Source organism: Corylus avellana, chromosome ca4 (assembly GCF_901000735.1).
Source record: "Corylus avellana chromosome ca4, CavTom2PMs-1.0".
In the NCBI taxonomy this organism is placed as follows: domain Eukaryota; kingdom Viridiplantae; phylum Streptophyta; class Magnoliopsida; order Fagales; family Betulaceae; genus Corylus; species Corylus avellana.
Genome location: NC_081544.1, coordinates 31,894,176 through 31,919,899, shown reverse-complemented (window position 1 = coordinate 31,919,899; position 25,724 = coordinate 31,894,176). Strand labels below are relative to the sequence as shown.

The window sequence follows — 25,724 nt, the reverse complement described above, 5'->3', positions numbered from 1 at the left end:
TGAATATTAAATGGCCAAATTAACAGCCAACCATCCGATCTGGAAGAAAAAAAAAAATAGAACATAAATATCAGACCGTCTAAAAAATAAAATTAATAATTTTATGTATATATAAGAAGACAACTATGCCCTAAAAAAGAAAAGAAAAAAGACAACTTACCTTACACCACCAAATATAAATAAATTAATATTTTCCTTAGTTTTATGTTTAGTTATTCGCGAACTCCCTCAATCGAGCGAATTGGGCATGTATCACTAACTAATTGAGTGAGTTTCAACAGTAACAAGCGAGCTTGTACTGTGTTGAGCTTGAGTTCGGGTTGAGCTTAACCGAATGAGTATCGAGTGAGTTGTCGAGTGTAACGGCTCGTTTACGGTTATACTTCCCACCATGAAGGTAAGTAATGAAATATGACGTTGTACGCATCCTTTCAGTTGACAAAGATCTTTGAGAAGCTAAAATAGGCTCAGGATCCAGGCCCAAACGCTTGGGGTCTGGGCTCAAGCGTAAATGCACCTCAATCCAGTGGGCCAACAGTGTGGATTTCCTTGTAAATTCCACTTTGCTCTTGATTTTGAGAACTTTTGGAAACATAATTTTCTTGTTGGGTTTGGATCCCTATGAGCGAATAAATAACAGGCCTGGAAAATATTAGAGCTTTATTTATTTTTATTTGAATAAAATTGTTAAATGATTCTCAATTATCTGATATATGTTATCTTGGAAAGTAGTGGTTCCAAATAAAGTGTGAAATTAAGTAACCCTAGAAACAAGCAATCATGTGCCTGAAAATGGGAGAATTTCCCGCTTCAACAAATACTGCCATTGCATACAGAAGTAACACCAGTCAAAAGTCTCGCTAGAAGCTTGCAGTTTTGAAAGTCTTTCAATAACAAATGAGTCTACTTTACATATAAATATGTATGCAAAATTGGTCAAGTAAAGACCGAGAATGATTAGTAAGGTAGCTATAACTCATTGTGACCATCTACCAATTTTAAGCCCCAGCTCATATCCTCACAATGTCTCACATGAGGAACAAGTGTACCTGTATCAATTCCTGTCTTTGCCTTGCAATCATAAAATGGGGGAGCATGAAAACAAGGCTCCATTGACATGAGTTGACGACAAGCTGGATCAGGGGCTGTCTGATTTTCAGGCTTGTAGAGAAGCCATGGCTTCAAACCTCCAAGACCTTGAGCCACATAGCCAAACGTTGACCATGCACTTGTGACCAATACATCAGTCAAGCTGAGGAGATACATTTCTGCCCATGCCTTCCTGTTGTGCAAATGCTTCTGTGTCTGTTGAAACTCTTCATGGCTTGGCTGGTAAACCCCAACCACCTCCCCAGTTACTGTTGGGTGTTCCCAGTACATGTTTCTTACATTCTCAAAGTACCCAGAACTTAAAGATGTTATCAGGACAGCTTTCAAGTTTCGCTTTCCCAGTGGGCTGACAATGGGTCTGCTCCTATCTACTTCTGGCAGCACTTTCTCCTTTAGAGTACATGCTAAAATTTGATCCATCACATATTGGGAGGGACCGCTTCCCGTGTCAAAAACTCTTATTTGAATCCCAATCCTCTCATCTGCATTGGCTAAGTAGGCTTGATAGTACCTCGTAATTAGTCCCCACACATGATTTGAAGGGTGGAAAAGATACCGACCTAAGTGGTGGAAAACAGCTTCTTTCTGTGGGAATAATTTGCTGAGTTCTTGCTCAAAAGAGGGGATCAAGAAGAGAGATGGGACAAAGTAGTTATCTGTTTTCATTACCAACCAAGGGACTCGACGGAGTAGAGCTTGATCTTGATCACAGAAAAAGAGCTTATCTTGGTCGTCATAGTCATGAGCTAAATAAAGATATAAATGTGATGGAAGTGTTTCTGTTGAAGAATTTAAGATGTTATTCTTCAGCATGTTCCCATAAGAATAATGAGATTTCTGATCAAATGTGTTGAATTGATCTTTGAGGGAGAAGTCAGTCGGCAATAACCAAGACTTCTCTGGAAATGGCTCACAGAAAAGATCAGCCATGTCCTTTCCTGGGTCAACAAGCAGGACCCTATTAGTGAGGATTGCATAAAGGAATGCTGATGCCAGGGTTAGAATCCTGTTACCCAAGCCACTGAAAGATATCCACACAAGATACTTGCACTCTGTAGAACTAGCATTATGGCCAGACTTGAGTTGTTCTAGTGTTCTGTTGTATGATTTGGTATAGGGTCCACAGCGTTTGTGGAGATCTTCATAACTCCGTAGTCTTGAAAGGAGATAAGAAGAGGGTTTGTGGAGTGGATTTTTTCGATATAAACTGGATTGGTACCTGCTTAAGCAAGATTCCTCATCAAACCCTGGAGCAAGAAGCCCATCAAGCAGTTTGTCTTGAAGTGTGTCAGTAGGTTGAGAGGAAACATCTGCCGAACCTGCAAATTGTAAAGAAATGAATGACATTATGATTAGACGATACAACAGAAGTCCTGTACAGGAAGCTAACACCACGCCTTGCTTTGTTTGTACAGATTATAAAGGTTAAGGCCCACACCTTCCAGCCTAAGCTTTGAGTTATCTTCAATACTCTCAACTCACAAATGTATCCAGTTTACCCTAAGGTAATGACATCTGAGATTGACAACTTTAGTGTTGATCTAGACATTCTAAATCCCCAAGATATCCTGTAAGACAGTATTGAGAGAGCACTGGATAACTAAACTCATGAAACCAACTTTAAGAGCTTAAGTGGCAAAACAGGGTGAGATAATATAGTAAAACTCAAGGCCAGACTGTGGAACTAAATTATGTGAATAGATTTGACTGTACATATGACGATATGAATGCATGAAACATAAACGACTTAAAACTGGAGGTCAGAATTAAAACTTCCAATTTTTACACACAAAAATTTTATGAACCTGAACTAAATTGAGTCGCTTAAGTTGTACAAATACAGCAACGAGTTAATTTGATAATAATCTATACATGTAGCAACAAGATAAAACTTCAAAATTAGTGTAGACAGAGAAGAAAAAAGTCATAAACCTTAAACCATTATGCTTTCGCACAGCTTGACCCAAGTAAAATCCTTTATTATGAATTTATTTACACAAGGTGTATTTTAAATTATTGACAATCGGAATACAACAATATTCTAAGATCATCTAAAATAAACCTAATAATTAACGGAAACAACATAAACCTATAAAATAAAAGAAAATACCGCATTATTGCTTATAATCAAGGTCTTTGACCATTGGATTTATGGACCTTCTCAACCCAAAAGTTGTACTAGTTCAAAACAGATCCTAAATCTGTCAAATACTAACTTTGAAATACTATGTTTTAGATGCCCAACTCTTCCAAAGTCTATGAATTTCTTGAAAGAAAAAAAAGGGAAGATATCCCTGCATAGCTTTAAATTAACTTAATTGACATAGCAGCAGTTTTTGCCTTCCCATACAACAGTTTATTTAGCAAAGTGACCTTATTCCGCCTTTTTAAACAATTGACTCCATACAGCAACATACTAATATTCAGTGACATTAATGCATACTAAAATTTACACCCAGTATCCAGATAATGCATATTATTATTCAGCGACATTAAACAAACACAGCAAATAGTTGGAGACGGATAATATGTTCCACAGCCAAAAATCAAATTCGAACACATCTTCCATATACCCGTGAAGCTATCTTGGTCAAAAGCACATAGCTTTTCATCAGAATACTAATCAAACCGAATACGTTCTATACAGCAGCATAAAAACACTTACAATTATATTCTTCCAGTTCTTTGCCAAGTAAGCATCTACATACCTACAATTTAGTGACTTATGACTGTTGAAAAATCATCAAACAGGAATATGAGGAAATCGGTGAAAACAACATAAAGGGTGACAAATTTCATACAAATTGAAACACCTAATACTCAATGAAGCAAATCTCTAATTGTGCTAAAAAAGGCAATATTTCAGAACATCTTGCTGATAGAAAAAATGATAGTAATATGAGAGAGACAAACCAAATCTTACAGAACCATACAAACACCAAAAACATGAAAACCAAACCTCTATAAAGTGTAGTTACACTTCTACAAAAACAGCACAGAACTCGAGATTCCCCATTTAGTTCAATTTTCACAATTTTCAAACAATGTTTTTGTTCCTTACCAAAACCCAATGACGTGCCGTTGTGAGCTACTCTTTCCAAAGCCCTGGCTTCAGCTAAGCCAGCGATGCGATCGGCCGGTGGGTTCCGAAGAATGAGCATGAGGGTGACAAGAACCGGGAGTGCCACCAAAGAAGCAGCCAAGATCTTCAACAGCTTCATCGTAGTGAACCCAGATTTTGTAAATGCGACTCGGGCGGCTCGGAGAGTTCGTGGTAGACCTGCGGGCTTCGATGGAGATGATTGCCTCCTGAGCGCTTTCAGATCCATTCAAACACTCATTGAAACATCACGGGTTTTTGACTCCCATTTCCTGTACTGTGCACAGACAGAGAGAGCTCTGTGATGACCAGTCAAATCCAAACGTATTTATAGTATAAAATCATGGCTGCGGCTACAATTTTTTGTTCTTCTTTTCTATATTTATAATGTTGAAATTATGAAGAAGACAATGATATTATGATAATGGTGATGGTTAAAAATGGGAAAAAAAAAATATATATTGGCCAAACCATATTTTCTAAATTGAGTAAAAAAATTCATTTGGTGATGATTTTGGATTTTATTCAGAATTTATCATGGGTATTTTGATGGATATTTGTCTATGAAAAACAAGAAAACTAATGGGTTGTTTTTTCTTTTTGGGTAAAACAAAACAGCACGTGGCGTGCGCAGCACGCTGCGTGTAAAAAAAAATAAAAATAAAAAATAAAATAAAATTTGCACACAGCGTGCTAAGCATGTCGTGTGCTGTGAATCATTGCTCTGTATTGTATGATATAACAAATGAAAAATTCACCAGCCCGGACAAATATTATTATTATTTTTTTATATGTTCGCACAATAAGAGAAAAAAGGAAAGAGATTCGATCTAATAACATAAAGCGTAATTTTCAGTCGATTGAGATATCTCTTAAGGACAAGACAAGTATTAAGTCAAGCCATTGTCCCTTAAAGTTCCATTATCGTATTATTGCAATTGCGTTATGTTAGTTTTTATTTTTAATTTTTTCACAAGGGAAGGGGGAAAGAGGATTCGAACTAGTAATCTTCGCTTCATAAGGCATGATTCACAATCAGTTGAGCTACTCCTTAGGACGTGTGGTTGCACATTATTATTTACAAGAGTTGTTCTCCTAAAAAATAATTATTCTTCTTAAAAAAGAGAGAGAAATAACTATTTAACAGAATGACATCTTTCAAATTGAAAAACAAATTTTGTTAGAAAAGTGTTATTTATAAAAAAAAATGTTGGGAGTATTATAACTTTTATTTCAATTATATAATATATATATATTTTTTTGAAGTGAATATACACACTTATCTGTCTGCTTATATACAAATTTCACAAATAAATTGGTAAATAAAAATTAATTTTAGCCGGACTTGTATAATTGTGAAAAGGAAAATGTTATTTTGTCAAAAAAAAAAAAAAGTTTTAAGGAAAATGTTTAACATCAAGTATTAAATGGTATTTTCAAGTTTGTCCACTTGCCCTTTTCTGGTTATTAACCTACGACGCCTCTACTTCCCACTGTGGCTTGGTGACCGACCAACTGGTCTGTGAACGGCGGCGGTGAGAATGGCGGCGATTCTAAGGAGCGCTGGTGGGAGTATGAGCTGCGCGTTAGGGCTTCGGAGATTGAGCCACGTCATGGCCCTGGCTTCGCCGTTAGATGGGGTCATTCACCGTGGGGTCACATCTCCACCGTGCGTTTTGCCTGAGTTCGATCAAAACCGTGACGACAACAACAACATTGGATTCGGATTGGATTTCCCGAGTTTTCCTTATGGTGGATCTATGGAGCTTATGGCTGTTCCCAAAAAGAAGGTACCTAGTGACTCTTCAGTTATCATTATCACTTCAGTTTCTACGTGTTTTCCTCGTCACTTCAGAGTTTGTTTCTCTCTCTCTCTCTCTCTCTCTCTTTGAAATGAACATTTGTGAGTATGATTTTTTTGATTTGGAGGTCTGGGTTTGGTGGATTATGTGCAGTATGGTTTTGTTTGGGGTTTAGGTGGTTAGAATCGAAGTTTAAGGGTTTAGGGTATTGGTAGTTTCGGATTAATTTGGGTTAAGATATCTGAACGATTACTTTCTGTGTTCTGAATTATTAGTCTTGGGATTGTTATTAGTGGGTGATGTTTATATGGTATGGTTTTATCAATATCTCCCCCTTTCATTCTTGCTTTGTGTGCCTTGGGGTAGGGATTATCTTGGAAGCTTTCTTTTAACTACTTTATGATTCCGGCTTGCCTGTTGGACATGTCCTTCCATGTTTATCTTTATCTGTTTCAGCCAACGAGGGTTGGTGGCTTTTTGGTGCTAGACTAGTTTGAGGTTTCGTTTCATTCAATGAAGAATTTTCACTGCCTTAGTTTGTGTGTGGGGATTTTGGGTATGGAATGCTTTTTGTGTATGAAAATGATACTTAAAAGGCTTTGTATATAACGCAGACTTCTCCCCATAAGAGAGGCATAAGAAATGGACCGAAGGCTTTAAAACCTATTCCTGTGATAGTGCGGTGCAAGTAAGTACTTTGCCAATTCTTTTTTTGATAAGTGTGTTTTGCCAATATTGGCATCTGCAAATGTTTCATGTTTCATGTGGAAGTCATATATTCCAGAAAACATATATGTATTTTTAAATTTCGTGATGAAATTAGGTAACAATGTTTGATTATTTTTGATACAGTTTAGTTCAGCTTGCCTTTTTGGACAAACAAATGAGTCTTGGAAATTTGGCTTCCGGTTATGGTTTGAAGGATTTTCATAATTTAAAACTATAGCATGCCAGTTTGTCATTTACTCAAGTTTCTCCTGTTTTAATTAAACTAAGGAACATTCTTGGTTTCATTGAGCCTCGTTTGATTCATGGTCTTCAAACGTGAGAAGCCTTTATTTGAGTAGAGAATAGAGGTGACAGCATTTACTTGAAAAGGTTTGGCTGCCTATTAGACCGGAGAGGCAGGGGCTCGAGGCTTTGCAAAAGAAAGGGTTCAATTTTCATATATAATGACATGAACTGATACAAGTCATTTCTTGAAAGCCTTTGATGAAAATATGAATTTGAATGAATTTATGGTAAAGAAAGCATTGTGCATCACCTTATGCCTTTATTTACTAAAACAATCAATCACATACAACAGATGTTTGTGCTTAATAAAAATAAAAAAATAAAAAAAATTCAGGTTTGCTTATGTAAATCCACCACCTCATGCTTGTTTTGGACCAACAATTATGAAACCTGCTTAAAAATTAGATATTTACTTAAATTGACAATTAATAAGTAAATTTGTAGTTACATTGATTTATCGTTTTTATAATGTACAATGCTCTATTGCAGGGGCTGTGGTCGGGTCAAGCTGCCACACTTCTTCTGTTGCAGTGGAATTAGGGGAAATGTTGGTGAGCAAGATGATTCAACCAGATGATCAGGTTTTCTGCTATGAAGATCAAAACTTGATAGCCTCATAGAGTTTTAAATTCCCAGTTTTGAACAAATCTTCATGAAGTTGTTGGAGTTTGTATTGGATCTTTCTTGTAGGAATGCAGGCTATGTTGAGCCTGTTCTTTTCATGGTCGACACACTTTTATACTAAATGTTTTTATCAGTGCGAGAACATCATCCAGTGAAGCTGGGTTTGTGGATAAACTAATTGATTAAATTGTTACAAGGGTTCCATGCAAATGGACCAAATCGGAGTAGACATATGGGCAGAATAATGCGGTTGTCTTTGCACTGGGATGTGCACTTCTGCCTGGGCCAGTGGGCTCAAGGTGCGTAATTTGCTATGCTTGAAATTTTGTAATCATCATAAAGTGTTTGGTTTGGCTTCTTTTGGTTGTGATCCATCCCAACAACATTCTATTTTTCACATGTCCGCACAAGAGAGGGAGGGGATTCAAATTATTAACTTCCACTTTATAAAGCATGGTTCCTAATCGATTGAGTTACTTCTTAGAGATTCCAACAACATTCTTAATTAAGCAGTTATTGCAAAAGATCAACTAAAATTGGAGGCTGCACTTGGTGATTAGCTACGTATGCCTGGATCCTATCCCTAACACCTTGGCACATAAAGAATAGTAAAAAGTGTAAAATACTGGCTCAAATAGAGGTGCCCATTTGTGTTTGTGTGCCGACTTCAAATCGTGTCAAGATATGTATATAAAACTATATAAGTCAATTTTAATATGATTCATTTAATTAAACGATGTAAAACTTTTTAACCTTAATATGCTAATTTTGTGTTGGATTTATCACGTTTGTAAGTCATGTTAAAAATTACTAATTCTAACTCTATGTCTCGAGTTTAGATCGTATTGAAACATGTGTATGTTTCGAGTTCAGGTCGTACCGAAAGATATGCATAAGAGTATATAAAGTAATTCTCAAATTTTAATTAGCTAACTTTGTATTGAGTCGCAGCGAAAGAGAGAGATCTTGATGTCACCATCTTTTCTTCAAAAGGCCTTTCGCATATTAAGAGAGCCCGGAATAAGCACACGTGTCAAGCCGTTGTGCTCCACCGCAACAAGCAGTAAATACAAGATGAATTACGCTGCTCTATAGGCCACTGAGCATAATCTGTGCTAACCAATCAGATGGAAAACTGCAATACTTTGGTATACATGTCTGGGACTGATTGGTGGAAACTGCGAGCATAGAGAGGTCTGAGAACCAGATGATTTTTTTTTTGTTTAAACAACTTAACTGACTGGAATGGCATGCAGTAGAGCAAGGTGTTTCTGGGTACAAAAGGACACACAGCTAGCTGAGGCTGAGACCTTTCAGTTTCCAAATGCTTCTTTGAAGAGTGGTCATGAGGAGTCTCTTAAGAGCAAAAATCCATCTCAAGGTTTTTGTATTTGGGCCACCAGAATAAGGTACTTCAGACACACTCTCCTTCTTGAGTTCTTGGTTCCTGTAATATCTTCATTTCAATTCTTGCATTGGTTCGTTCTGTATATGCAATAATTGTCTTGGTAGCATTCTTCATGCTTCGTTTTGAGGTGCCTTCCACTCTTCGACTGTCTCACATTGAAGCCATTCCCTCTTCTTTTGTGTTCATGACTCATGAGCAAAGTCTTGAGAAAAGGAGAAAAGAAGTTTAAAACTTGTACGGAAAGATAAACGTCGAGATGAAATTCGGGAAAGAATTCAAGAAGCAAATGGTGCCTGAGTGGACAGAAGCCTATATGGACTATAATGGCCTCAAAAGGATACTAAGAGAGGCCAGGCGTTGCAAGCAGAGTAAGCATCCTGCAACACAAAACAGAGCATTACGGCAGAAGCAGATATGGGAAAGAACCTTCAGTGGGCAAAACCTACAATCTAGCAATGTTCCAAGTAAGGGGGATATCGAGGACCAAGTCATTGATGTTGACACGTTGCGGCGCGATGGTTCCAGAAAGGTTTACACGACCAAGTTCCTTAGGCAGTCTGAGGAAGGAGGAGAGGTTGAGGTAGTGTTTTTCAGAAAACTTGATGAAGAGCTCAACAAGGTCAACACTTTTTACGAGGACAAGGTGGAGGCACTGTTGCATGAAGCTACCCTTTTGAATAAACAAATGGATGCTCTCATTGCATTGCGGATAAAGGTGCAAAATCCTCATCTCAATGGCTCTAATCTAAAGAGACGTAATCTTTCCAATGTCTCTTTGAAGCTGCTCCCAACAAGAGACACCTGCAGCGGAGACAGGAGTCCAGGTAAATGCAGGACTAAGACCATCTGGTATGTTTTGTGCATAGATATGTGTAGAAGGAAGACATGCATCCTGGTGGATGATTATCTCTAGGACTAAAAAACGGAAAGGAGGGTACGATAATTTGTTCCATATTTGTGTAGCTTACTAATAAAAGAAATATGCTTTGTACCAAAAAAGGAAGATGATTGCAGCTCATCATTCCGTTTAGAGAACACTTTCAAGTTTTAATGCGGTATGTGTTTAATAAATTGGTGGAAAGATGTTTGTAATATTTCGACAAGTTTTGATGCAGTAATTTTCAGGGCGTATAGCTGCTTTAATGTGGTAAGATGCTCTTGAATACATACAATTGTCACATTAAAGTACAATCCAAAACTGAAAAAGTTTTAGCACCTCATTATACCATTTTTCTGGTAATTAACTGAAATTAGAATAAGAATTTAACTAGTTCACAACAGTTTTGGATTGTCATTCATTAGGGACAGTTAATTAACAGCTAGTTGCTTCTTTGTAGTTTGCTTTCACGCTACAAACCTGGTGAACTAGTTCTGAATCAAGTCAGTCATAAGTAGCATTGTGATTGAAGCATGGAGGCCATGTTGTTCCTATTACATGATTTACTGCCAAATGTGCAGGAATGGGGCCTATGGATATGAGTCTTGGGAGTTCATTTGAGTAACAATCATCAGCTAGAAAAATCTACTGATACTTGAAGTGATGATGTAGTTCCCATTCTTAATCACAATAACGCTGTTTACTTAAGAAGATCATCCAATCTTTCAAATTCAGGATTTCTCGCCAAATGTGCAGGAAGGGAGCATATAGATTCGACACCTGAAGTAGATACAAATGATAATCATCAACAAGTGAATTCAGTTAACACCACCAGTTGTAGTAGTGATGAAGATCCCCTAGAAATTCTTGAGCGTGTGAAGATTAACAATACTCTAGAATCTCCGATTTCTACCATAAAAGGTGTTTTCAAGGTTTCCAAAGAAAAGGAATTGAGTTTTAATAAACCAGAGCTGAGAAAAGTTGAAGAACGACTGAGACATGTGTTTATTGAATTCTACCACAAGCTTCGTCTTCTAAAGCACTACAGGTGATAAACTGTAAATGGGTCTGCCTAAGATAAAGTCTTGCTTTTTATGTCATTTTATTTTCATGTGCTTATTCATTTTGCAAATGGATGAACCAGTTTTATGAATCTTTCAGCATTTTCCAAGATCATGAAAAAGTATGAAAAGGTCAGACATACACTTAACATGTTACATGTATATTGTTCTTTAGATCCTGTATTTCATATTCTTATATAGATCAGTAAAAGAATTATAGAAATATCAATTACAAATAATATTTCTAATGAGATGTGTTTAACTTATTTGAAATGTTGTAGATCACGTCAAGGAAAGCAGCCAGATCATACATGAAGATAGTGGATAACTCTTATCTTGGCAATTCTGACGAGGTTTCCTTTATTCCATTCGTGTTTAGTCATAATATTGGCATATCATACATCTGGTTATTTTATTTTCTTTAAAAAGATATACAGCCTCTGTTTCACATATATAACAAGATATGTTGAAAATGACAACATCAAAGACACTGTTGATCAATCCAGGCCTGGAGCATAATCATTCAATAAAATTCATTGGGTTCTAAATAATTAAAATAAATTTCTAACATTCCAAATCTGAAATTGTCAGGTATGAAAGAGGTATATCAAATTCCTTGATTATGTAGGGATATCCTCTTTTCTTTTGCTCCCCGTCTATTTCAAAGGTTTCTTAGATTTAAGACTTTCCATCTAACAATTCCTCCTCCCGCACACGCCCCCCCCACCCCCCACCCCCTCCTTTTTTTTTTTGTCTATTCTTACATATTATATCGAAATTCAATTATTGAATGCAGAGGTTCCCCCGATTTTGGTCTTGCAAGCAATCTCAACTTATAATGGAATGCTTTAGTGAAATAAATCACTAAATCTTGGTTTACCATGGGTTGGCCTCACTGGTTAAATGGCTTACACTACACTGTCAATCTATCCACATCCACATTCATAAACTCAACTATCAATTATTTCGACTCAGAATATGAGCATATTACTTAAGAAAATATCCTGCCATTATACTAGAGATGGTCAAATCCCTCTTGCACCAGGGATCATAATTTACTACAGGGAAGAGTATTGCCTCCCTTTGCATGTTGTCAAACCCTAATTTACTACAGGGATCCTAGGCGAATTGGATCTCCAATGGATCCAAAGTAAAATGATCATCTTCTTTTACCCTTATTTCCTATAAACTAGTTGCATCACTTTGTTTAACTCTAGGTTACTCGTCTTCTGGAGAGGGTGGAGGCTAGCTTCATCAAGAACTTTTCAAACTCAAATCGTAGAGAAGGCATGAAGTCATTGAGGCCAAAAGCAAAAAGAGAAAAGCACCGTGTAACATTTTTCTCAGGTAAGTGATCAATACTAATTCTTTTTTGCTAATCAGTGATCAATAGTAATTCAACCTTCTATCTTCAATTCATTACATCGGCATGGCTTTGACATTTTTGTATATGCTTTTTCGAGGTTGAGTTTTAGTTGTGGTTCTAAGGTCTGCACTAATTAACTTTAATTTTTCATCTTGTTAATTTCAGGTTTCTTTTCGGGTTGCTCAATTGCTCTACTGGTAGCTATTGTTTTAAGAATAGAAGCTCATAAACTTATGGATAAGGAGGAGGGAACCCAGTACATGGAAAATATTTTCCCATTATACACGTAACTAAGGACCTCCCTGAAACTTACATGGAAAGTACTTTTTCAACTTTTCATCCAGCCTGTGTTTCTCTTTAACAATGTGAATTTCCTTGCAGTTTATTTGCATATATTGTTCTACATATGCTCGTGTATGGGGGAAACATATACTTTTGGAGGCGTTATCGGGTCAACTATCCATTTATATTTGGTTTCAAGCGAGGAACTGAGTTGGGCTATCGAGAAGTTATCCTCCTCAGCACTGGTCTTACAGTACTTGCATCAGCTGGTTTCCTTGCAAACTTGCACCTGGACATGGACTCAAATACTCAAGAATACAAGACAGTCACTGAACTGGTTCCTCTGGGCTTAGTTACTGTAAGACTCTTAAAGTATTAATCCTTTTCTTTTCTAGAGTACTTTAAACTTGTTTGTCACAACTAATTGCTGCTACATGATTAAGGCCGATTTTCTTTTTCTCACCAAACTCTCTCCTGGTGTTCCAGTTACATGCATAATACAAAACGTCCCCAGATTAACTTCAATCTTCTCATCTGCAGTTTCTGTTTGTCATCACCTTCTGCCCTTTCAACATCATATTCCGTTCAAGTCGTATCTTCTTCATTAACTGTATCTTCCGCTGTATTTGTGCCCCTCTCTACCAGGTAATGGAATGTCAATAACTAGATAACATTCCTACAATGAATTAGATATCATTCTCAATTGTCTTTCCCTGCAGGTTACTCTACCAGATTTTTTCTTGGCAGACCAGCTTACTAGCCAGGTTTTACACTTCCATGCATTTAATTGGCTGCAATACTGAGTATCTATGACTTTTTATTTTTATTATGCGATAAATGCTACACATCCCAAATTTCTTCTTCCTAATTAATATGGTTCCCAAATGATGTGTCACAATTCTATACAATCTATTATTTTGGAAAATATGTCACCATCTCTTGAAATTGTGACACATCATTTGGGAACCATATTTGGGAAAAAAAATTTGGGATATATAACATTTTTCTTATTATGCTGTTTGCTGCCGTTTAACCTCAGGTCCAGGCTTTTAGGATTTTTGAGTTATACATTTGCTACTATGGATCGGGAGAATACTCAAGGAGGCAAAAGTGCCGTAGTCATGGTGTCTATAATACCTTCTATTTCATTGTTGCTGTTATACCATTTTGGCTGCGCTTCCTACAGGTATCATCGAACTTTCTTTTCTCTGTGTTATGAGTGTGCTACTCATGATGCATTGTGGAAGTGGATACGTGATAGAATCCCATAATTTTGATGAGTATATACTCCCATAATTATAAGGTTAGGGTATGTGTATATTATGTTCCTTTTAAGTGCTATTCATCCGTGGAATTCTTTGGTGATTCTCTAACTAGTTTACAGGAGACTTTTATTTCTGGGGTACAAATATGTCATGCATGATGCTGACTTCTCTGTTCAACTTGCACCACTGAAAAATACCTGTGTCATGCTATTCAAATGTGCGAGTGTTTGTGGCTGGCTTGCCTTCTTCCTCCTCTTGGGCCAATTACTTATCAAATAATAGTAATAATAATAATAATAAGTGGCTTACTTGCTGTTCGGAGACCACTGAGCTTGACTTTGGGTCTTGCATTCGTTCATACTATTTGACCATCCAGATTTAGACTACCAAGATGTTGAAATTATTACTGCATCAATCACGTTCCCATTTAAGCTTGTATAATGAAATCCTAGCGATACAGAAACAGAGGCATAGGTGCAGCTTAAGAAGAGTTTTCTTCCCCTGTTAGAAACTAGTTCATAAAATATGATCCCATGCAGAAACTGCAACGGCTCTATGTCCAACTACCTAATGCTAATGCTCGTGCATGCAGATACATTGCAGGACTAAATACTCAGACTTCTTTTAATGAAAGTAAAACAACTCTTCAAATAGACATTGAAACATTCAACTTATTGCATTTTTTTTTTTTAAAAAAAAAAAGAGAAGTAGAAAAACACCGACAGATGGTATAATGTCATTTTGTAGTGCATTCGTCGATTTTGTGAAGACAAAGATGCAATGCACGTGTTCAATGCTGTAAAGTACTGCTCGACCATTGTTGCAGTTCTTATTAGAACAGCTTTTGAACTAAAGAAGGGAATGAACTGGTTGGTGTTAGCACTAGTCAGCTCTTGTATTGCAGTAGCGTTAAATACATACTGGGATATTGTTGTGGACTGGGGGCTTCTGCGAAGGCAATCAAAGAACAAATATTTGAGAGATAAACTTCTAGTTTCACACAAGAGTGTCTACTTTGCAGCTATGGTATTCTTCTTTCTTGATTTGAGAGATTTAAATTTTTTTTGTCATTGTTCTTCCTATATATTAATCCAATTTGTTTGTGGGCTCTCATAGCAGGTCTTGAATATAGTACTGCGACTTGGTTGGATGCAATTGGTGTTAGGATTCAGATTGCAATCCCTCCATAAAATGACCATAACAACACTCTTTTCCTGCCTAGAAATTATTCGCCGTGGCATTTGGAGCTTCTTCAGGTATTGTATCTTTTTTGAGATCAGAATGCATATTTGTTGAGTTTGCTTTTGTTCTTTAGTTCTCACAACACACAAAAAAACCCATCATTAAAGCACATAGAGCTTAAATACACCACTGTTTTTTAGTTCTTATGCAATCAATGATTCAATGGATAGAGCCTAGAAGGCTGATACAGTCATATGTAGCACAAAATCGTGAGAGTCTGATAGTGTAGGCTTTCAAGGAAAGCTAAATTAAGCGATTATTACTAATTTATTCAATCAGGTTGGAAAACGAGCACCTAAACAATGTTGGCAAGTACCGCGCATTCAAGTCGGTCCCGCTTCCTTTCAGTTACTATGAGGCTGATGATGATGATGATGATGATGATGATGATGATGATGATGAAGAAGAAGAAGAAGAAGAAGAAGACAAGGATGATGTCCACCAAGGCCATGATGCTTTTGCCCTTGCTTTGAGGATGATCCCAAGTCTTGAAAAAACTTTATGAAGTCTTTGGTATCTCTATATATGCATAGAAAAGCTTCTGTTATGGGCAAAGGCCCAACATTTATGCTGGTGAACATGGAGCAACAATTCCTAAAGCCAGTAGGATCTTTGGATTTCATTAGCCTCAGGTTCATGTCATGCCTTGTGCATTTAAAATCTCATCCCCAAAAAAATACATTATTTGAAGTAATAGTAATTGATTTTAAATGCCGTAGTAAATTTTTTCTCTTTAAATTTGGGAAAATTGAAGCTTCTCCATGAATCAATCCCAGTTTATTAGAAAAGCAAATCAAATGTTCCTAGGCACTTAGTAAAAGGGATCATTGTTTAGCCTGCTCTTCAAATTAAAATATCATCGAAACAATTCTCTTTATTTCAAGTGAAATAAAAAATAATAATCAAGATTTAATTTTTGGTATACATAGTGTTATATTATTTAAAATTTTAAATAACAAGACAATATTTTCACAATATGATAATATTTACAAAATTAAATCTGTAAATAAATTATGAAATATCTCGGTTCAAATAGAGAGAGGATCCTATGCATCTTATTCCCCACACCCAAATTAAAGTGGACGGCTGAGATCATTAGACTTGCGTAGTAAGCACGAGGAGTCCCGGATGCCCAGTACGCATCGTGTAAACCCTAGAGACTTCTTTTCAAAAAAATTCTGCTAGATGTCCGTTAGTTAATTCGCCATGAAAATGAAAGAAATAAACTAAAAAAATTAATAACAGTTTAACAATAATAATAATAATAATAATAATAAAAACAGAGCTCGAAGACTTTTCGCAAGGGTTTTAGAGGTTTTAAGCAGCGATGGGAAGCATGTTCTCTTCCACCACAACAAGCCCTAGCGACAGTCCCAGCGCTGACTCGGCGATTCCTAGCAATTCTCAGAGGCCCGGATCGCCGCCCAACTCAGAAAGCAGTAGAATGTCCGATTCTAATTCTAAAACCCTAGACCCCAAATCGGAAACCCCCGAATCCAATACTCTGGAAAACCCGCCTTCGGCCGAACCATTGGATCCCTCAATCGACACCACCCGAACACCAAAAGAAGAGAATGCCCAAGAAGAATTGGAGCAATCGGAGAAGGTAGTCTCTGAGAATGAGGAAGAAGGCGAAGAAGAGGGAGAGTGTGGGTTCTGCTTGTTCATGAAGGGGGGTGGGTGCAAGGAGAGCTTTATAGCGTGGGAAAATTGTGTGGAGGAGGCCGAGAAGAACAAGGAGGACTTGGTGGAGAAGTGCTCGGAGGTGACTGGGGCGTTGAAGAAGTGCATGGAGGCTCATGCCGACTACTACGAGCCGATACTCAAGGCCGAGAAGATGGCCGAGGAGGAGGCCGTGAAGGAATTGGAGATGGAGAAAGAGAAGGAGAAGGAAGCTTCTTCTGAGGGTTCGGACCAAAATGCGGGTTCGGATTCGAAGGTTTCGGAGCAGAGAGAGGCTTCTAATTGACAATTGAGACGATTAGGTGCTTTTTCTTTTTTTTTTTAATCAGTTTCATTAGAAATGAAAATATCGATTTCTTGTACTTTTTGTTTCCATTTCGCCGGTATGAGCGGCGATAAGAGAATTATTTCGGAGTTTTCTCCCCTTTTTAGAGACAATTAGGAAATCGTGATGAATGGAAGTGATTGAGCTTCTATCACTTTTTTTGGCTTCAGAATAACAAAAGTGAAAAAATTTATGTATGTTGCTACACTCAAAGTGCAAAGATATAAGAGAAAGGGTCTCTTGAAGTATCATTTTCTTCAGCTTACCTTATTATTGCTTCTGTGTTCAACTGTTTTTGTATATTGTTTCTGTTATATTACTTCCATGTTACCTTTTTTTTTTTCTCTGATTCCAATTGGATTATCGAACGGAGCTTCGTGAAATTGCAATTCGATTTCCATGGCTAGTCCACACATCTCCCTTTTCTGTGCCTCGATGCACTTCACATGCTTAATTGATTGCCCTTATAATGCTCTTCTGTGTCTCGTCTGGCTTGTTGGTTATCTTGTGTGGGTTGGCATATTGGTTGAATTTTAGATTTGCACTTATTTGTATTAGTTGCATTCCTACCTTCATTTTTAGTGTGTCTGTACCATTTGATTGCTTTAAAATTGGTAACCTGTAATAGCAAGGGGTGTAAAATCCATGTTTTTGCTTAAATTTCATATCAAATAATGCACTTCATCTTCTGTGTCTCTACGGACATGTTAGTTTATGCAATTACTTGGTGAATATGAGCATCTTAACCATTCCCTTATGGGCGTCTACTGCATTCCACATGTTTATCATTGCCCTGAGCTTATTATTGGGGACTTTTGTTACTTTATGAGTTTCTGCGAACCTTTCACGTCTCTTCCCTTATAGAAAATTATTTCACATTAATTTGCTCTTGATTTTGGAGTTTGGGAGTTTGATTTTCTGTCACTTCCTGCATTTAACATCACTAATGTTGTTCCAAGGTATTGTTGTAGGTTATTGTAGATATGATTGCGATTATAGGGGTGGGGTTTCTGTTCCAAATATATCATGTTGCACGAGTACATTTTTTTCCCCTCCCCTTTGTAATCCTCTCTGTTTTAGGTTGAAAGTAATTAAGACTCAGCTTGTGTAGCTAAGGGCATCGTGTGTACAAAGGATTCCATGCCGCTTAGACTAGCAGGTGTTGCTTGTGGGGTTTGCGAACACATCAATATTAAAAAATGATGATTCTACTGGTACTGCAAAGTTCTATGTTATTTAGGTAATTAGACTGTCCATTGCTCTTTTCTCTGCATGAGTCATGGAAATCTCTAACAGGTTGATCTTATCTGGAAAAAAAGTTTTAATGTCATTTTGGATTTTTAAAAGATATGTGCCCCTCTGAATTTGAGTTAAGGTTTGTCGATTGCGGTGATATGAGAAGTGGTTGTTGCAATTGTCGACAATGTTATGCTTTCTGGAAAATCAGGTCTTTTGGGATTCTGGGTTTTAAGAATGATCTGCAAAGGCCTGCTCAGCCTGGTCAAGTATCTTGTTCTACCTTGAGTTGGGATCCTGATCGCAGCTAGAAAGGCAAATCAGTTATCTTTTAGTATGCTACTATGCTGCCGTATGGCTGCTTGAATTTTTGAAACACTATTTTTTTCGGGCATGGTTCTTTTATGATTTACATAATCTGGTTTTAACTTTCTGCGACCTTGAAAGTCACAAAATACCTTGATTTGTTGTGAGAATGCAATCAGCTGGATTTGAAAGATCATGTCACAAAATACCTCAAGGGTCCATTTGGTATGTGGAATGGCTATTCTATTAGGAAAAATGAATAGCTTGTATTAAGATTTGAAGAAGATGGAATAGAATAGCTGGTTTTAACATTCGGTTGTGCCCTTTGCGCTTCTAATAAATTTCTTTTGCTTATCAAAAAAGAAAGATCATAACTAAGGTTTTGCTTGACCAAAGCTTAGTGACCTTATGATCATTGGCCACTTGATGTGAGCAACATACAACCTTGAGATAAATAGTGTTTGCTTTTCTTTCTTTTTTTAATCAAAATGCAGCCTGTGACAGTTTACTCATCCTTGTCGTCATCTCCATCATAGTTGAAGGGTAGTGGTACAGACTTGAATGCTCGGAAGTTGCCAACATTGTTCAAATGCTCATTCTCCAGCCTGATAAATCACCAAAATTTAGAAGCTTATAACTTGCACCAACTCTCACCAAGCAATCCCAATACTTCTTATTAGCATATATTAACATGTAGGAAATTTAATATCAAAATTTGACTGAAAATGTTGTTTACCTGAAGAAATTCCATATCCCACGACGAATGATCTCTAGGCTGGCTACAATGGTGACCAAGGATTCTGCATGTAAGAAAGACACCTTAAAACCCAATACAGTTTGCATCCAAGCAAACCTCAGGAAAACATTCAACACCTGCATTGTGATCATGAAGTTAAAGATTGTTAGTGTCAGATTTTTTATGAAAGTACTCTCCAATGTAAAGTCATTTACTCACCATGGCTACAAAATATACACTTTTGTGAGGTATTAGGAGCTTGTCTCTCAACCAACGGTTCTTCGATTGCCGTTGCAGAAGCCCCCAGTCAATAACGAGATCCCAGTATGTACTAACAATTGCTGCACAGGCTGAGAAAATCCAGGCTAGCGCTCCCCAACCCAATCTCTTGTCAAGACTGTAAGCTGTCCTCATGCAAACAGCCACAATTGTCACAAAATATTTCAGCCCGTTATATCCGTCCCTATAATTTTTCTCTTCAAACCGGCGACGGAGGCACTGAAGAAGAAGAAGAAGAGACAGGAATATAGAAAAATATAAGTGCCTGCAGGCTGCAGCAATAATCATTCGAGTAGTAGTGAAGGAAGAAGGTAAGTTTGAGTTGATGCCTGAAGGAGCCGAGACAAGTATGGAATCACAGCAACGATGAACCAGAAAGTTTTATATACGTCGCTTTTTTTGCAAGTGTTCTGTCTGTGCTTGTAGTCTCCCCAACCATAGTAGCAAATGTAGAACTCAAGACTTCTTAGGGCTTGCACCTGCACAAAAATAATGATCAATAGAATGAATTTCTGGATGGACAAAAGAAAAGGGAAATTCGTGGAGTGATTCTGCAACCTGGCTTGTCAACTGATCTGCCAAGAAGAAATCCGTGAGTGTGACCTGCAGTGGAAAGAAAGTCTCAAATGTTAACACACACACACACACCACAGTTCAATTATAATTAGATTTTTCCACCATTTACCTTGTACAAAGGAGCAAAGATACAGTGGAAGAGACATGTGAGAAAGAAGAAACGACCTGCCCGATACATGATGTTGAATGGGCAGAATAATATGATGACTACAAGCTGCAGGGAAAGACATGCAGGATTAGGTTCAGAAATGTGAAAAAAAAAAAAAAAAAAGTTTTAAGTCGTATATATAATCTTACAAAAACCAAGTTGAGAGGCAAAAGCTCGGTGAAGGAATTGTATTCTGGCGAATGCATGTCAAGGTTTGAGAGCACACTGGCTAGTGCAAGTGCTGCAAGACCAAAACTGAGGAGAAGAACTTCAAGGTACCCAACATCTGTTCCTTCCTTGAATCCAAATATGAAGGAATAATTGACTCGGTACCGCCTCCAGAAATAGATATTTGCGCCATACATCAGCATGTGCAGGACTATAAATCCAAACAAGCTGCAGTGTGAAGTTTAAGCGTTTTATGTATATATGATTTGGATATTTAATCCTAGAAATCCAGTTTAAGAAGAAACCTGTAAAGGGGAAACATGTTCTCCATGTACTGGGTGCCACCCTTCTCCTTCATGATACCGCGGGCACGTATAATCAAAATAAGAGCTACTATCAGAGCTGCTGTGCACCCAGCAAAGAAACCTGAAATTTTTTCCAACCACCAGATTCAAGGGAAAGATACGGATATCCAAATTTTCCATACGAAGTTCAAATCATACTAAAGCTCACATAAAATGGTTTTAAGAAAATGATTTCCACATTTTCTGGTATTTACTTCGACGTAAAATAGTGGTCAATGAAAAATATTTTTCTTTTGACTGAAAATTCTTCTTTAATTTTCTGAAAATGAAAACCGTAAACCATTTTCCGACTATGAGCATCTCATTCTTAAATCGATGGACCTTGTCAAAACCCGCCCAGAACCTCGCCGAGACTTGACTGGGACCCTCCCGGGAATTGACCGGGATCTGCCCGGGACCTGATCGGGACTTGACTGGGACCCACCCAGAACTTGATCGAGACCTGCCCGGGAACTGACCGAGACTTGACCGGGACCCGCCTGGGACTTGCTCGGGACCTTCCCGAGACTTGACCGGGACCTGACCGGGACTTGACCTGGACCCGCCCGGGACCCCGACGGGACCCGCATGAGACTTGCACTAGACTTGACCGAGACTTGATCGGGACTCGCTCGGACTTGATTGGGACCCGCTTGGGACTTGAACGGGACTTGCCCGAGATCCGCCCAGGACTTGACCGAGACTTGCCCGATACCCGCCCACGACCTGACCGGGACCCTCCAGGGACTTGTCCGAAACCCGCTCGGGACCCCGCCAGGACCTACCGGGATTGGACCGAGATCCACTCAAGACTTGCCTGGGACCCGCCTGGGACTTGCCCTGGACTTAACTAAGACCTGGTCGGGACTTGACCGGGACCCACTCGGACTTGACCGAGACTCGCCCGGGACTTGCCTGGGACCCGCCGGGACCCGCCCTAGACTTGACTGGACCTGCTCAAGATCCGCCCGTGACTTGCCCGGTCAGGTCCCGGGTGGGTCCCGGTCAAGTCCCGGGTAGGTCCCAGCGGGGTCCCGAGCAAGTCCCGGGCGGGTTCCGGTCAAGTCCCGGCGGGGTCCCGGGTAAGTCCCGAGAGGGTTCCGGGTAGGTCCCGAGCAAGTCCCGGTCAGGTCCCGGTCAATTCCTGTGCGGGTTCCGGGCAGGTCCCGGGCAAGTCCCAGTAAGGTCCTGGACAGGTCCCTACGAGGTCTTGAACAAGTCCCGTGCACATCCCGACGGAGACCTTATTGGAAAAAAATATATATAAAAAAAAGATATTAAAAAAAAAAATTATTTTCCGTGTGCAAGGTAAACGCCGTAAAATGTTTTCGACATAAAATATTTCCAGGGAAAATGTCTTTCCTAAAAATATTTTCTGACAGAAACCATTTTATGTTGAAGTAAACGGAGCCTAAATCATCAGAGATCTTACGTACCCATGGAAAATGTTATCCTATGTTTGTCTCTCTTTGCCTTCGGTCTCAGGATGTTCATGGCTTTATTGCGGTTGGAGTTGGAGAAATGCTTGATGAATGTAGCTTCAACCCTTTCCATAAGCTTGGAAACCTGCAATGGCAAATGGCATATCATATTACAAGGAAAGGCACTGGACTAGGTATTATATGTCACTAAAATCATCTTAAAAAAAGAACTTTCCTTTCTATTAATACAAGTTTTTTTTCTTTTCCTCTCTCTCTATTATGAATATAGAAATCTTACCTCATCAGAGCTGCCAAGGAAGGAGTTATCCACCATTTTCATGTAAGATTTTGATGCTTTCCGTGAAGTAATCTGCAGTGTTAGGCTAAAAGTATAAGGACCAAAATCAATTTCCAAACCCTGTAGGGAAAGAGCAATGGATTTTTGTAGCTTATGGGGCAGGAGTACCTTGTCATATTTCTTCATGATCTTTGAAAATGCCAGTGTGTTCAAGAAGCTGTATCATTCATAGCAAATAGTATCTGAATTTAGAAGAAACAGAATGAAAGCTAATTAAATATATTATATAAATAAACAAGCATATATGGATTACCTATAGCTCCTTAGAAGCCGAAGCTTCTGGAAAAATTCAACAAAAGCCAGCTTAAGTTTTCCTTCAACTTTCTTGAGATTTTCCCTACTGAATTCCAGCTCTGTCTGCAAAGGGTGGAGAAATCCTTTAATGGTTGAACGAGGAGTCTCCTTAGTGATGTTCATTTTCACATGCTTAAGCACTTCCAGTGGAGCTGGTCTAGTGCCCCCGAGCTTCTTCGGCTTCGGTACTTGAACCTTTTGGTAATTCACCATTTCGGTCTCCTCCACATCTTTTTCCTCACTCCATTCCTCTGATTGTCCATGGCTGCTCTGTTCACTCTCTTCAATCACATCCATGCCCATCGCAACTCTTCCTGCTCATACATCATACATCATTTGGTTTTAATTTCTTAAAGCAATAGAATTAAAGCAATCATAGCTTCATTATACCAAAAGAAGAACAGAAAGAAAAAAAAATAAAATAAAATAAAATAAAATAAAATTATTATTACTTGCTCTGGCTCCTCTTGGTGTAGAAGCCGACAAGGCAGCAGTTGAAGCTGCAACATCAGAAGCGAGACGAGACATCTCTACCGACATATCAAAGCTGCCATGAGGATTCTCCACTTTGATCCGAAAAGCAATCAAAGCATCCATTTGCTTATTAAGGGTAGCAGCTTCCTTCATCACCTCCTCCACCTTGGACCTGTAAAACATGTCCACTTTGTTGAATTCATCGTCCAGCCTCTTAAAATAAACTAACTCATATTCTCCGCCATCGTCGGAGGCCATGAGAAACGTAGTCTGACAGCTCTGGGAGCCACCCCGGTTCGCCGATTTGACTAGAATGGCTTGTGTCTCAATGTCGTGATCAGGGGTGGATGGGCTTGTGGGTTGATTGTGTCTCTGTGTTAGCCCACTAAAAGCTCTGTAAAGTGTGGCCTTTCGCTTTAGGCCAGCCGGGGTGGGTGGCGGCCGGTTTTTTTGCCTGAAATGTTGGATTTCTTTCAAAAGGGTTTTTAGATAATTATAATTCATGTATGCTTCTTGCCATTCCGGCACCATTTGTGCCGTGAATTGCTTCCCAAATTTCATGTTTTCTAGCCTTCAAGTGCTCTGCAAAGATGAAGAAACAGCAAGATGCTGGGTAGAACACTTGGTGCGTGGGAAGAGAACCCCTTCACTAACTTTATATACCATATGCACATGTTGCGTAAAGTCTTGTTTTTGGTTTTTCCATCAAGTCAAAGAGTATTTGGCTCCACTTCGACGTGAAATAGTTTTCGTCAGAAAATATTTTCAGGAAAGCCATTTTTCTTGAAGTGAAAACATTTTACGGCGTTTACGGTGAACATGGAAAATAATTTTTTTAAAATATTTTTTTCCAATAAATCTCCACCAGAACCTGCACGAGACTTGTTCGAGACCTCGCAAGGACCTATCTGAGACCCTGCCAAGACTTGACCGGGACTTGTTTGGAATCCCTTCGGGACCTGTCTGGGACCCGCCTAGAACTTGACCAAGACTTGATCGGGACCTGACTGGGACTTGCCTAAGATCCCGCTGGGACTTGACCGGGACCCGCCCGGGACTTACCCGGGACCCCGCTGGAACTTGACCGGAACCCGCCCGGGACCTTGCCGGGACTTGACAGGGACACTCCTGGGACTTCCTCGAAACCCCACCGGGACTTGCTCGGGACCCGCCCAAGCAAGTCCCAGGAGAGTAATAGGCAGGTCCGGTCAAGTCTCGGGTAGGTCCCGGCGGGGTCCCAAGCAAGTCTCGGGCGGGTCTAGGTCAAGTCCAAACGGGTCTAAGGCAGGTCTCAAGCAAGTCCCGGGTGGGTTCCAGGTAGGTCCGGTCAAGTCTCGAGCGAGTCCCGGGCAAGTCTCGGTCAGGTCCCGGGCAAGTGTCAGGCGGGTCCTAGGCAAGTCCTGGTCAGGTCCCGTGCAAGTCCTAGGCAGGTCCCGATCAAGTCCCGGAGGGGTCCCGGTTAGGTCCCGGGCGGGTCCTGGTCAGGTCCCGGTCAAATCTCGGTCAAGTCCCTGGCGGGTCCCGGTCAAGTCTTGGGCGGATCCTGGTCAAGTCCCTAGTGGGTCCTAGGCGAGTCCCAGCGGGGTCCCGGTCAAGTCCTGGGCAGGTCCCGGGCGGGTCCTGGGCAGGTCTGGTCAGGTCCTGGACAAGTCCCGGTCAAGTCCCGGGCAGGTCATGGCGGGGTCCCAAGCGGGTCCTAGACGAGTCCCGGTCAAGTCCCAGGGAGTTTCTGAGCGAGTCTTGGCAAGGTCCATCGATTTAAGAATGAGATAATCATAGTCGAAAAATGATTTACTGTTTTCAAAATCGTAAACCATTTTTCGAAAATTAAATTAGATTTTTCAATCAAGAGGAAAATATTTTTCGTTAACCACTATTTTACGCCAAAGTAAACACCGTAAAATGTAAAAATCATTTTCTGGAAATCATTTTATGTCGAAGTAAACGAAGCCTTACAAAATAAAATTAAAGGGGATGTTAGTGTTCTTCAAATGTTTTTTCGGGTTTTTTTTTTTTTTATTTTTTGGTCGAAGAGGATATTATTTTTTAAAAAAGTTAAAAAAGAAACTGGATTTATTGGTGTCTTAAAAAATGATAGAGACACAACTTTGGTCCAATTTTTCTTTTATATGGTCATTTTTTAAAAAAAATTTTAAAAAAATCTGAAGTAATAACATTTTATGTGATCATTTTTTTATTTGACATTTTTTTAAAAAAAAAATGGT

General features: G+C 39.0%; 5 protein-coding genes across 5 annotated transcripts; 3 read left to right on the top strand and 2 right to left on the bottom strand.

Moving 5' to 3' along the window:
* Positions 1-787: 787 nt before the first annotated feature.
* LOC132177716 (galactoside 2-alpha-L-fucosyltransferase-like) lies at positions 788-4,581 on the bottom strand. The gene is made up of 2 exons (XM_059590152.1): positions 4,172-4,581; positions 788-2,429 (listed from the first exon to the last, which is right to left on the bottom strand). Exons 1-2 carry the CDS (start codon positions 4,437-4,439, stop codon positions 970-972), a joined length of 1,728 nt encoding a protein of 575 aa, XP_059446135.1. The 5' UTR covers positions 4,440-4,581; the 3' UTR covers positions 788-969.
* Positions 4,582-5,657: 1,076 nt separating this feature from the next.
* Positions 5,658-8,008, top strand: LOC132178773 (uncharacterized). Its single transcript, XM_059591320.1, has 3 exons — positions 5,658-6,000; positions 6,627-6,700; positions 7,516-8,008. Exons 1-3 carry the CDS (start codon positions 5,752-5,754, stop codon positions 7,601-7,603), a joined length of 411 nt encoding a protein of 136 aa, XP_059447303.1. The 5' UTR covers positions 5,658-5,751; the 3' UTR covers positions 7,604-8,008.
* A 1,257-nt stretch (positions 8,009-9,265) lies between these two features.
* LOC132178545 (phosphate transporter PHO1 homolog 10-like) lies at positions 9,266-15,883 on the top strand. Its single transcript, XM_059590983.1, has 13 exons — positions 9,266-9,882; positions 10,692-10,983; positions 11,080-11,128; positions 11,278-11,349; positions 12,214-12,343; positions 12,528-12,648; positions 12,744-13,002; positions 13,185-13,289; positions 13,364-13,408; positions 13,684-13,830; positions 14,657-14,935; positions 15,029-15,165; positions 15,431-15,883. Exons 1-13 carry the CDS (start codon positions 9,315-9,317, stop codon positions 15,654-15,656), a joined length of 2,430 nt encoding a protein of 809 aa, XP_059446966.1. The 5' UTR covers positions 9,266-9,314; the 3' UTR covers positions 15,657-15,883.
* A 554-nt stretch (positions 15,884-16,437) lies between these two features.
* LOC132179306 (uncharacterized) lies at positions 16,438-17,410 on the top strand. The gene has a single exon (XM_059592011.1). The coding sequence runs from the start codon at positions 16,479-16,481 to the stop codon at positions 17,118-17,120; it is 642 nt and encodes a 213-aa protein (XP_059447994.1). The 5' UTR covers positions 16,438-16,478; the 3' UTR covers positions 17,121-17,410.
* Positions 17,411-18,838: 1,428 nt separating this feature from the next.
* LOC132177826 (phosphate transporter PHO1 homolog 3) lies at positions 18,839-24,103 on the bottom strand. The gene is made up of 13 exons (XM_059590292.1): positions 23,478-24,103; positions 22,985-23,339; positions 22,840-22,888; positions 22,672-22,743; positions 22,389-22,518; positions 20,914-21,034; positions 20,590-20,836; positions 20,402-20,506; positions 20,275-20,319; positions 20,046-20,195; positions 19,657-19,935; positions 19,438-19,574; positions 18,839-19,306 (listed from the first exon to the last, which is right to left on the bottom strand). The coding sequence occupies exons 1-13, from the start codon at positions 24,058-24,060 to the stop codon at positions 19,207-19,209; spliced, it is 2,373 nt and encodes a 790-aa protein (XP_059446275.1). The 5' UTR covers positions 24,061-24,103; the 3' UTR covers positions 18,839-19,206.
* Positions 24,104-25,724: the final 1,621 nt, after the last annotated feature.